The 13,118-nt window shown below is 43.2% G+C and overlaps 1 protein-coding gene across 4 annotated transcripts in view; it reads left to right on the top strand.

The window, feature by feature from the left end:
• Positions 1 to 13,118, top strand: part of LOC138288128 (cadherin-related family member 5-like) — a 291,068-nt gene that overhangs the window by 133,883 nt on the left and 144,067 nt on the right. For all 4 annotated transcript variants that reach the window (XM_069229388.1, XM_069229387.1, XM_069229391.1 and 1 more), the window contains exons 2-3: positions 11,273 to 11,412; positions 12,511 to 12,719. In XM_069229388.1, the coding sequence (XP_069085489.1) occupies positions 11,352 to 11,412; positions 12,511 to 12,719 (270 nt within the window). In that variant the 5' untranslated portion in view covers positions 11,273 to 11,351. The remainder of the gene's footprint in view (positions 1 to 11,272; positions 11,413 to 12,510; positions 12,720 to 13,118) is intronic.

The raw sequence follows: 13,118 nt of genomic DNA, 5'->3' as shown, positions 1-13,118 counted from the left end.
TAGTTAGGACCTATTTTCTATAAAAAAGTGTTTTTTGTTTTGCTGGTGACTTTGGCGCCGTTTGATGAATCTTCATGAAATTTCCAAAAAAAATACAACACTCAGCATCTGTCTGGAAATTGCTGGGTGATCCATCAAGCAGGGACAAAGAGCAAAAGAGCATTTAAAAAAAAACAATTCAGCAGTAGACATGGTGGATCTGCAGATCCACTGACTTTTTAAAAAAAAGCCTCCCACGCTTATTTAAATGAAGACCCCGGGTGGGCCAGGCCCTGGAGGCATTAAAAAAATGTATGCATGGGGCAGTGGCGGCTGCCATATATGTACAGTATTGTGTTAGGGTGGCAATAACATAATAATAAAAGAAAGGGCACTTACCTTATTTACTTGCCACAACGTCCTCCTCGCTCCAGTGTCTTCTGTCTTCAAAGCTACGGACTCAGGAAACTGCACTAACCAATACTGGAGCTGCTTTAATGCTGTTAAACAGCATAAAAGAAGCATCAGGACTGGAGGGAGCTGTTACTCTCAGCGCTCTCAAGAGCACAGGAGGCCTGTGCTTTCTCTAACCCAACTGTCTTAAGCAAGCTGAGTTAGAGAAATTTAAAATGTGCATGTCAGGCTGGCAATCGCATGACGGCCGGTCAAAGAGACATGCGCACTTTAAACATAGTTGCTCAGCTCCCTGCTGCCACTCAGCAGCAATTGTCCCACCCCGACCTGACACTCGGTTCAGGACGGGTTGCTGATAAATAAAATGGTAATAAATAAACTTTATTACCATTTTATTTTTCATCTGCTCTGGGGCATTTTTCCAGAGGGGCAATGTTTCTTCGCTCTCACGGAGGAGCCACCCCTAGCAGGGAGGCTGCCTGGCGCCCCGTTCTGCAGCCCCTGGGATCGCCACATCCCCGGGGCTTATATTTAGTGAAATGGCAGGGTCTGGGTGGCCACCACAGCCCGAGGGACCATGCACTGCAAATTACCCAACAAATTACGGCACTCATGACACCTTTGATAACATCATTGATAATATCAATGTAATATTTGCAGTAGAATTTTGGGCAAAAAAACTGTGCATGGCGGGGGCGCGAGTTATAGTTACATTAGGGCAGGAGTTATTATTACTGGAGATAACTTTAACTTTAACAGGTGACAACAATATTAATAAATCCATATATATATATATACACCTTCCAGAATGCATTGTAAATAAGGAAGCACTATGGGGAATAAATGGCAAAAGGGAAAAGGGACTCATTCACTGTGAACAAGACTCCTGGTGGAGTTGAAACGCGTAGGTGGTTGTTATATTGGCATGAATAAATAAGCACTATTGGAACTTCATGGAGTGCAGTGAATACTTTTGTTGAATTATATATATATATATATACTTCTTTTTTTCATAAAAGCAAGTATTTGACTGGACACCCATTTATTACTGCTGCTGATTGTATTTTGAGTTGTGAGCCTATGTTCACCACTATGTGTGTACCTGATCCCCAGCTCCCGAAGAAGCCTATGGCTGCTTGACCCGTGCCATCCTTGAGGGTAGATTGTTGAAGGGGTAGTTGTCCCAGTTGCTCAGGATCCATAGTAGGCCGGGCCCGAGGCATAAGGAGTAAAAAGCCTCAACCCCCACGGTTGGGCCCAAGGTTGGGCCCAAGGTTGCCCCTTGGCACGCTGAACATGGTTTTGACAACATGAATATATCAATAACATTTTAAAAGTTCATGATTGTTTTCTTAAATACACACACGCCAGGAATAACTCTTCCCTAAGCTGTTTAGACCTTCTTATTACCATTACCAGTGAGGGGCTTCAAACCAAAGTATATGACAAACCCACTGATAGGAATGGTCTATTAAGGTTCAACAGCCATCATCCTCTGGCCCTAAGAGGACATATCCCTTATGGACAGTTTCTCCATTTACAATGCAACTGTTCCCAGAGCCACAGATATGACGAACAAGCAACTGAACGGGCTGTGAAGTTATAACCCCAGAACTACCCAGGCAGGATTATCAAAAAGGCCAAAAAGCAGGCAAGCAGCAACTGCAGCAAATTCTTGGTTAAGACATTTCCAAAACCAACTAATGATAGAATAGCCTGCATGACCACCTTCTGCCAACAAAATCCAACAAAATTAAGAAGATTATTTCGAAAATTTCAATATCTCAAAGACCACAGCTCAACATTGGGAACATCCTCTTTTCTCTTTTAAGACAATCCAGAACATTACAGACAAAGTAATACAAACACACTGTCCCTTGAGAAAACAGACTTCCTCTGGACAGATGCAGCATCTGTCCCTATGCTAAAGCAACCCAAATCATAGACCTTGGACTGACGACCCCATAGGAGTTCAAGAAATATACCAGTTGCAATAATATAAATGTTATCTGCATGACTACATGCCCCTGCAACCGTTGGTATTTTGTTATGAGGTCCAGAAAGCTCAGGGTAAGAATAGGCGAGCATTAGAGTAACATCAGATGTCAAAGGAACACAACACATGACAGTCCACTAAGTAGAGTTTAAGCACAGATAATGATATTCAGTGGTTTGTTTCGGAAGGCACAGAGAATTACAATTGTAATGTGACAATGCAGACAGTGTTAGTCAAGAAGGGACAACTATGGGCATATCTCCTTAAGACTCACATAGATGGTCTTGATAACGACATTCCCTGGTTACAGGTATACACTAGGTGAATGCTTGATGTGACGTATCCATTTCATACTGAAACCAGTTTTAATGCACCATTATTATCACACATTCATGCATGCCAACAGACACGATTCAGGCGGGAGGCTGACAATGTTTTAAGACAAAAATGGCTTAAGTTTGGCTGTCTCCCACCTGAAATTGAGACTGTTTCGATAGAAGCCATGAGGGAATTACATTCCCCAGATAATTTTTCTAAATCTCCGATTTACCGCTTCTAAAATGTTGGCATGAATGCACACTGACACACAGGCGTACCATTTACTTCCATATTCCTTGTCCTAAGGTCATGATCTTGACCAAATAAATGAACGAAGAGTGATTTATCTGTTTTTAATTCCTCACAGCCTTTACGGTAGGCTGTTATGAGCGATATAATTGCTCTTTTTGTCCCTTGTTTTAATAGTAAATGGGGACTCCTTTTATCGATGTGTACACTTAGTATCAAATATTTTATCCACAATAAAAACCAGTATCACCAAGTAATTCAAAGGGATTCAGGCGACCGCACATTCCTCCACTCTTGACCATCTGGAGGACAGGTGTTGGTGCACGCCCCTTCAGTTCTCAGATTGATTTGGGATACGCTGCGTCATCACATGATGACTGACGCTTCTTCAGGCATCTTTGACGCCAGTCCACGTTCCATATACAGTAGACATGTTCAATGCACAGAACAAATGGCAATATATGGAGGCGACACAGGATAATGGTGAGTGTCTTAGTGGCGCGCTTGTGATGCAACAAGCGCGGGCACTACCATTGCAAATGCAAATGAGAGGGGTTTGGGAGCCCACCCCACTGTAATGTTATGATATGTCTCAGTGTCCCGTGGGTCACGTGAGTTAAGTAAATAAAAAGTGCATTGACCGCAGGCGCAGTCTCTTAGAAGAGTAGCGCAATGCAAATACACGCCTGCCGTCATTGTCACATGCCAAGACAACCACGTGTCTGTAGTTAATTGATGCGCACACAGTCCACACAACAAGCGCAACATCACACTGGCGACGAGGGTGTTGGACCTACCTATGTTGCCCTGATGCGGCGGCCGCACGCCTGACTATGAGGTGAGTGGTGCTGATGCCGCGTCTTATCGCCCATCCATCAGCCGTGCCGCAAGTTGGATCAGAGCCCACCCGATTGTGCTGGCTGCTCCAGAGGTGTGTCCCTGTGTGCCTCTCCCAACACGTTGAAGTCTACCAAATGGAGGCCAGAATGAAGTGACTCAATTCTTCAGACCCGGTGAGTCTCCAAGGCCACGTCCCTGTCTACACCGATGGATGCCTCTTAAAGGCACAGCACTAATTTAACCCTTCTGCTCACGACGTTACTCCAGTACAGTTTAACCCAAGTATACCTGTCATCAGCTGCTCTCAGCACTTTCACAAAAACAAAAACAAAAAAACAGCATTATACAGCAAAATAAGGTTGTACTACCTCCATTCAGACACAGGAGACTACACCATCACCATGAATTCCATACCTCCCGTTGAACCATTCATTGTGGAAGGCGCGCCATCGGCACAGGCCACCTGCTGGAAAGACTGGTTGGAGAGAGTAATGCTATTTTTTGAAGCCACAAAAGTAGAAAATGCACAGACAAGAGCAATGATACCGCATTTGGGAGGGAAAGACATTCACCACATATCTAAAACAATAGTTGAAGCAGAACCAAAGACTCACTTCACCCTCATTGCAGCCCTGAGAGTACACTTTGAACTCATGGCCAATACTGATTTCGAGAGATTCGTATTCAGGCAGGCACGACAACTCCTGAAAGAGCCCATTGATGTTTTCTACATGAGACTCAAGGAGTCAGCCAGCACATGCGATTTCCACAATGAAAACGAGGAAATCAGAGGGCAAGTCCTCCAAGGGTGCACATCATCAAAACTCAGGGAACGCATCCAGGAAGAGTCAGGATGGTCCCTAGCGGACATAATAACCATGGGGAGGACGAAAGAATTGTTGGAAGCGAGTGCAAGCCAGATGGAAGCAGCTCTCCAGAACCCAATCAAAACAGAGCAAGTTGCTGCGGTGGTGCCTATACCAAACAAACTGTGACCTCTGAAAACAATACAGGCACCAAGAACGTGCGGTCGCTGTGGAGAGTCATCCCACCCGATGCAGGACTGTCCTGCCAAAGGAAAGAGATGTACCAACTGCGGCAAGCTCAATCATTATGCACGCGTGTGCAGATCATCGAGGGGTGGTGCGACCCCAGTCACCATGAACTCAGCTACAGAGGCTCATGCTCGAAACAGCAACATGGACGACGATGTAGAGGAAACACAAACTTTGCACTCTGTGTTCAACCTCAGCACTGCCACTCAAGAGAGCGGGAAGCTACATCACAGGCATTAAACTTTGACAACATGAGTACAGAGCATAGCCTGGGGCACGAGGGATACAATTTTACTAAAAATGCTCCAACATCTTTTCAAGTTTCAAAAAGCAGTGTGTGACTAAAAGGGACGCCTGGTGTCTCTTCTCCACAACACAATGCGTATGCTCAATTAAGGTATGAATGTGAGAGAGTGAGTTGTTCATAAACACCCAGAGTGCCAGGTGATTTATTTATTCCTTGCGTGTTTTGCCAATTTTGGCACCATCACTATCCTGCGTGAGTTTGCGATGTAAAAATACTGTCAATCAACCATGTAGCTTATTTCAATTGCTAGATTACTGCCTCATGCAGAGAAAGTAAAGAAGATACCAAGGAGTGATGACTACTCCGTCATTTATTTTTAATGTTAGCATGTCTTGTCCTGTTTTTATTTTATTGGAACTTTATGCCAGAATCTTGATTTTGCACCCACAATGAGTATTATGTACACTACGCACTAATGTGTGTGTTTATACGGATAACTAATAGTTACCCAAATTGATAGGGATCACTATCCTGAAGAAAACTTTGGACCCCACAGTGGGCCCTAGACAGGCTGAAACATGTTGTGTGAAGAGACAGAGAGCCTATAATTGTCCGGATTATTCAGTTTCTTTGTTTCTAATGCCTCTCCATGGAGCCCACAATAAATATAGACACTGGGTCCACAAAAAAAGGATTTTTAACAATCTAATATTCCTAAGTGAGGTGGCATGTTACCCCCATATAAGTGCTGCTTGTAATGATGTCCCCTTGACAAACTGTCAAGCAGATGTGACAACCTGATGAAAAATCATGCTACCTAAGTTGGTGGGTAAAAGTTTGCCAAAAACATCTATAATAATCCTGACACAGCTACACCCAGAACTATTGGAACTCCCAGATTACAAAACTCTCCTTTGCTTGTCTCACTGACCTAGAGATCCTAGGATTTTGTATGTGAGTGTTACTGGGAGTAAGCTATCATGTGTAGCCCTGCCTTTTCTGTTCTTTCTCTGTCCTTTACATTCAACTCTGAGTCGTTAATCAAGTGATAATGAACATCATTTTTACCCACATGCTGGACACATGGCATATCTGCCAACTCACCCACATGTGATGGATGTTACCCCTCTTTTTACTTGTATTAACCAAATCTTGTAATGGCAGCCGCAGCATTTTTTCCAGTGTTGTGGTCAGCCAATCAGACTGTTTTGGTGCCACGGGGACGATACAGTGGTGCCATAATGGCCAATCCAGGGCAGACAGGCAACCCCAGCAACACAAAATTCATCCACTAAAATGTTGATGATGGGTACATGAGTAAACAGATGTGGAAATGGGTTGCTGTCCTTTGGCTGACGTCTCTTTCTTTAACTATTTTTAGCCCCTTTAAAAATACAATGTGCCTCAAATTAAAAAAAAAAACATATGTTCGCTCATATTTTTTATCAGCTGCTTTTGTGCCTGCAACACCTCAATGCTCATTTACCTCAGCCTACTCCTTATTAAAGGCTTTAGTTCAACAGCTGCTATTCTAACAAAATGTCTTGAATTCAAAATGTTAGCTCTTTAGTTGCTCATTAAAACTCTGCAGCTGCTCATTAGGGAGTTAACTGACATACTGCTGCTGGTGTTGGAAGTACATTTTTGCTATGCATGTCAGAATACTTTACTGACATGGATAAGGAAGATCATTGAAAACTCCAAAAAAATGTGTTCCTATTTTAGCTTTCTGGAGCACTAATCCTTTTTTTAACAAATGCAAACCTGATTTTGTTTATTTACTGCAAAGACATGGAAAACAAAGAACTTAATTCTCCTATAGAATATTCGATAATTAACTTGTAATGTGGAAAAAGGCAATACCCCAAATAAGCAGCACACTTCTTAACAATAGTGCTACCATATTCGAAAAATTGCAGGAACAGGGGAAGAAAGATTTGACGCATACTGGTGGCACAAACTTGGATGAGGTGTATGAACACCCTAGAATGGTGGCAATAAAATCAGGATTCTGATTAGTACAATTGAAGATACTGCATAGATACTGCAAGATATTACATAGAGTGTGCTAGAAACAAATGGAGATATTTGTTTGGGCTAGTGATGAATAATGTTTGAGAAACTGAGATCAACTAGCTACCTTTTATCATAACATTTTTCAATGACCAGAAGTAATTAAATTATGGGACTACCTTCTGAAACTGCAATGTAATAGGTGTGTAATCATAATTAGGGAAGAGTGGTCTCTATGATGAGAGCATCCATTCAGGCATGCGACCAGTGGAATATGTATGTCACCACAAATGGGAATCACTTTGTTGGTTCAGGTGGTTCTTGATCAGTTGGTGAGTCAGTAAGTGTTTAAACTCTTAAACATATGCCACACCTGACCGTATACTACCTGAATATTATGTAGTCAACCTGCCAATATATCATAGCCTAAATATCAGGCACCAAATATCAATACAGTAAATGTAAATAGGAAATGATAAGTTTACTATACCTAACATATCTAGCGTGACAACGCATCTTGAATGTACATTTTAGCACACATGTGTGGTCTGTGGATTAAGCATGTCAGTACAGATAAGGGACTTTTGGAATAGGTGTGGTGGTACAGGCATGAGGCCTTCGGAAGACGGGTAACATTACAAATGTGTGACCTGTGGATTTGTTTAAAAAAACACAGGCAACCTGCGAAACTCCCATTTAGAAAGAGCATATGAGGTGCAGGTGTGTCATTGTAGAACATGTGGCGAATGTTTGAATATGAAGGTCAGTGAGCAGTGGTCGCCAATAAGACATGTGTATCAATGCAGAATGGGAACCCATGGTGTATCAGTACAGCAGGTGGCCTAATATTTGTCAATTCAAGTAGGTAACCTATGTAACCGATGTGCCAGTACAAATAGGCGACATTCACTATAGATGTGTCACTGTAGGCAAATAAGTTGAGAAAATAAATGTGCCACTGCGGAATGCAAACTGTGTAACAATACAGCAGGGGGAAGAAATGTGCAGAATGGTTGGGTCAAAATATACATTCAACTTGTGGAACAGGTACGTCCGTAGAGGCATGGAAACTGTACAGGTAGTATCAGTAGAATCAGTAGAGACTATTTACCTACAGAATAGGTGTATTGAAAGAGTTAGATGACCTTTAAAATAGATGTCTCAGTACAGACAGGCAACCTGTATAATAGGTCAGTGGTTTCATGCCGGCGACCTGTGGTGTCAGTACAGATGTATGTGTGCATGTATGCATATGGTATTTCTAATGCACAACCCTATCCAAAAGGCAGGTATCACTGTACAGGGTCAAGGACAACCATAAAGCCATGGAGTTATAGGAGTTGTGGAGGATTATTGCAATGAGATGTAGCACCTTCAGTTTTTTCCCAAATTTGAACAGCATTGCTGTTGTCCTGATGAACACAGGGATGATGTTCCAGATCTTTGCTGCATAGATGGGAAAGGCTTTCTACCTGTTTTTTTTACACTTCTTACTCTCCAACCTGATGGTATCCTGGCTGTGGGTATGCCGAGAACCACTTGTCTTTAAGATAAGTGGGAGTTCGTCAAGACCCTTCAGAGAAAGACCTTGCGCATTGAAGCCCAGTACTGGACCGAAGCTGAGAGTAGAATGATCTGCAGGGAGGAGAATAGGGGCTTTAAGCTTCATCATGTCACGTAGGCTCTCATTATCCTAATTAGACTACTGGATTTTTGGGTGGCAGGATTGTTCAGAGTGTGGGGGACTAAGTCTAACCCACGGCGAAGGACCCTTGTCACCCCCAATCTGGTTTTGATCCGGCTAACTAGCAGTGCCTCATCTCTCCCAGAGGGAAGAGATAATTGGGCAGCCGAGCGCATGACATCTTAGTGCTTCCCAGGGAAGTCGTGGTCACTCAGATCCCAACCAGTTCTCTCATACCCAGTGTGGTCTCATATACAAATGACAAAGGCAGTTTGAGTTTTAAAGATTGATTTAATAAAACGACTGCATTTTAGATAAATACAACACAGTAGGATTGAAATAGTAACGAGGAGAGTGAAACATAGGAATAACGCTATCATAGTGCTACTAGATTACGTTCTCTCTTCTAAGTTCTATTTTGAGCACAGCATGTTAAGCTCTAAGCCTGCCTTTCAGGTTCCCCGGTAGGACATCAACCCTCATACCTGAACAAAGGCCTGTGATCTGGATCAGCATCTGCGACAGGGCAGTCAGCGTCTAGTTGTGGTTCCCTGGTCGGAATCTCCCTAGCAGGACTAGGAAGTGTTTTTATAATTAACACGCCGGTGTTCTAAGAAATGTCCCTACGTAAGAATGTGTACTTTCTACGAACCCTAAAGACTATACTCCTACCACGTCTATCGGCAATGTACCAGACTGTATCCTTGACTGAAGCACAGAGCGAGCATATTGTTTCAGAACTCCGGTGCTGAAGTAAGCTAAACAGTGTGATAGAAGAAATAAAACAAGACCGTGAAACTGGTTATTGAAAAATAACAGTGCGAGGCTAAATAAAATGCATCTAGAACAAAGTGCACAAAGGCCTAATGCTTTAAGCAAACGTGCAAAGGCTATATTAAAAATGGCTACACTACAACCCCATTGCTGACCAATGGGACGTACTAGTGCAGGACCTGAAGAAGTACAGGGAGGGAGATGATAGACCTCCATTATCTGTAGGATATGGAGATGCACCGCCTGGATGGGCTGCAACAGACTACACAACCAGAATGGTACCTTTCACACCACACAATGGCATTCTACTTTCATAAGGGTGTCTCCTGACTGCACATTGCAAGACCTGAACCCTGGTCCAGCTGGCGCTCTGGGCCCTGGAGGGGTCAGTTATCAGATAAAACTTCTGCTGTGCTTGTGCATGTTCCCCTTCCATGCCCCCCAGAGCTAATATCTCACTGACTAGGGGAGGGGTAACATAATATCACAATATTTGCTGCCATCCTGTTGCTCCAGGTGGCTGGGGGAAAGGTGAGGGGTGGACTTATATAGGGTTCATGAGTTGTATGCTAGCCCAAGACTAACTGAGTAAACGTTGTGTAACATGTATCGCCGAGTGAATGTGTGACTAGGAGACAGTATACCCTGTTCTCTTATCATTTGTATATTTCATTTGTGTACATGCCAAGCATGATGTTTGTTTATATGTCTTATGCACGCACTCGGTTCCTGGCGGAGTTGGGACAAAAGAAAAAACATAAATACAATTTTTTAGTTTAAAAAAAACAAGATAAGTGGCGTGCTGGTCATGGTGTCTTTGTCGATTATGTAGCTGGATTTAAAGATAGTCTGGACCAGCAAGGGAGAGATTTCAATCAGGATGGGGGTTATCTGATTATATTTCTTCGGCTCCAGATGGGACATTCTGCTACATGTAGGAGGTGCTGGTGTGGACTCTGGGAAGCCATGCATCAGGATGTTACCGCCATCAAGATTTGAGAGTACAAGGGATTGAGAAACAGTTCCAAAGTCACTTTCTGGAAGAAACAGTTTCACTTTCTTTAGAAGAGGGATCTAGTAACAGGTCATCTGTGATTGTATGCAGTTTCTTCCTTAAGGGTGAGGATGGTGTCCAGAGCAAATCAAAGACATTTGAGATTCAATGAAAGTTGGGATTCAAAGCCATCAAGATTCTTGTAATTGAGCCAGGTTTGCATTGTGTTTTGTTTGTTGCTCTTGGCAAATAAAAGGAATTCTGTCTTTGTTGGCTTGAGCTTCAGGAAGGCGCTGGACGTCCAGGTCTGGATGATGTGTAGCAGGTGACGGAGGTGTTGGAAGTCTGAAGCAATTGAGACTTTCAAGCAGAGTTAAATGTCATCAGCATAGTGGTGAATCTGATGCTGGTATCTGTGATTATAGCACCAAGTGGCTCCATAGAGGTTGAAGATGACAAGAAACAGTAAATAACTGACCTTGCAGGAGATGGCTGAGCATGGAGAGGTGACCTATGGTGCAAGTGTGTCAGTACAGACTAGTGAATTATAAGATAGGTGACGGTGCTAGCAGGTGACCTTACAGACAGGTGTGTCATTATAGACAGCTGAACTACTTAATAGTTCAGCTGCATGTAATTTGTGATTTCACTGTTATCTGCCTCTACCAACACTTCCTTCACAACTCTGATCTTCTTTTTCCTTCACCAGGCTCTTCATCCTGTGCTGAACACTTGCAGACCACTCCAGCCCGGTCTGCACAGAAGGACCTCTTGCAGGGTCTCAAGAGATGATTCGACCATCAGTGGTGTTCTTGCTGGTGCTCAGCTTGTCCCTTCAGCTCACTGCAGGTACCCGGGGACAAGCTCTGGAAGAGGATGGGGGAAGTTACTTGTTGGTTGGCTGGTCCAGTTAATGTCCCAGTTAATGTATTTTGTAATCACAGTGTTATCCTCTCCGATTGGCTGCATTTCAAGATCACAATGCTACTGGTCTCTCACCTGTGATTTGGAGTGGGTAACAAACAACCCCAGAGCTGGCAGACTGCTAGTAACCTGTCTCCAAATAGAGTTCCTCCTCCTATTTTTGCTTTCTTTTCATGGTTCATTGTAAAGTGCACTCAGGCAAGGCAACTCTATATGAAAATGCTAAGTCCATTAATATACTGTGGAATTAATGTGCAGCGTGCAGAATAAGTTATCAGGATTGGGTCTTTCTTTAAAAGGCATCCCAACTTTTCCCAAAATGGACGGAAACTCCCTGATTGGCTCTCAATTCCTTTGACTGTACCTATATTGAGACAAAGTGATTTAGCACCTGTACAAATGCATTCTGCTTTAAATTCAGTGTAAGACTTAGACAATTCATGTCTTAGAATATCAGAATGTATTGTGATAACATGGGCTCTCTGAAGTTGCATGTGCAGTGGTGAAGTGGGGAGTGAATGGGGTTCTTTATTAAAGGGTTGGTACGCCAGCCCAATATAGAAATGGCACATAGTTCTGGTGAGGTTGCTCACCTGTTACAACACAAAATGCAGCATTCTAACCAGGCATGCAGATTTGTCATGAGAAACAGCTCTGTAATAAATAAATAAATGAAAGGGGCCTCCATCCTGATGGACTTAATGACAGAGAGCCCTTAAAAAGTATATCCTAGCATAGAATTTAGCTCTAATGGCCTACTTGCTTTAATACATGATAAGTGACATTGATTCCTGTTTGGAAGAATGACAACTCGTCAGGTCAACAACTTTCATAAACTTGAATTAAAGTGGCTAGGTGCACTAATATTCTACACTAGAGGAGGGGTACACCGAAAAAACTCCACGTATGAACAGTTTGTCTGGGCTGGTGTGTGGTCCCCCATGGAGCAGGATGGAAGCAACATGTGTACACTCTTGTCATGGCCTGCAACCATCTCTTCTAACCACACTGCTTTATTTGCAGCGGACCAGTGCTCTGGGGGTAGCAACATCTTCACTGAGATCCAGGAGAACAGCCCGAATGGGAGTTTCATTGCCAACCTGACAGCCTTTGGGGATCCAGTGACCACCAGTGTCCGTTTGTGTTTGAGCGGCACCCAGGCCGACTGGTTCTACCTAGAAGGCAAGACTGTGCGGCTCAACGTGTCCACAGGGAAGCCGCTGGACAGAGAGGTGAGAGCGGGAGGCTCAGTGAGGGTAGTGGGCAATGGCCAGTCAACTATGACCCACTCTGTGATTCTAAAGTGGGCATGAGGATCATGTTTTATCGCTCCATTGATTGTTGCAGGTCTGAGAAAAAGCAGAAGGCAGGACTAGACTTGGACTTGTTAAGTTCAAACAATAACTGGGCCATTTACACTCTGGGAGGGTTTAGAAAATGTGATTTTATTTGTTGTTGTTGAAATGTATAGCCTGATTTATGTGGCACTTAAAGTGGAGGGCTCTTTACTTTGTGTTCTCAATGTACACTTCAGCTAACTCTACCCAGGGAAACACTTTAATTTGCCTAATACGGAGAGATGCCCATGACTTTTATCTTTAAGAAGGAATCTGAACAATTATAGAAAAACA

The sequence above is a fragment of the Pleurodeles waltl genome, chromosome 4_1, assembly GCF_031143425.1.
Source record: "Pleurodeles waltl isolate 20211129_DDA chromosome 4_1, aPleWal1.hap1.20221129, whole genome shotgun sequence".
In the NCBI taxonomy this organism is placed as follows: domain Eukaryota; kingdom Metazoa; phylum Chordata; class Amphibia; order Caudata; family Salamandridae; genus Pleurodeles; species Pleurodeles waltl.
The sequence above is the reverse complement of the archived record's forward strand: the minus strand, read 5'-3'. Positions and strand labels throughout refer to the sequence as shown.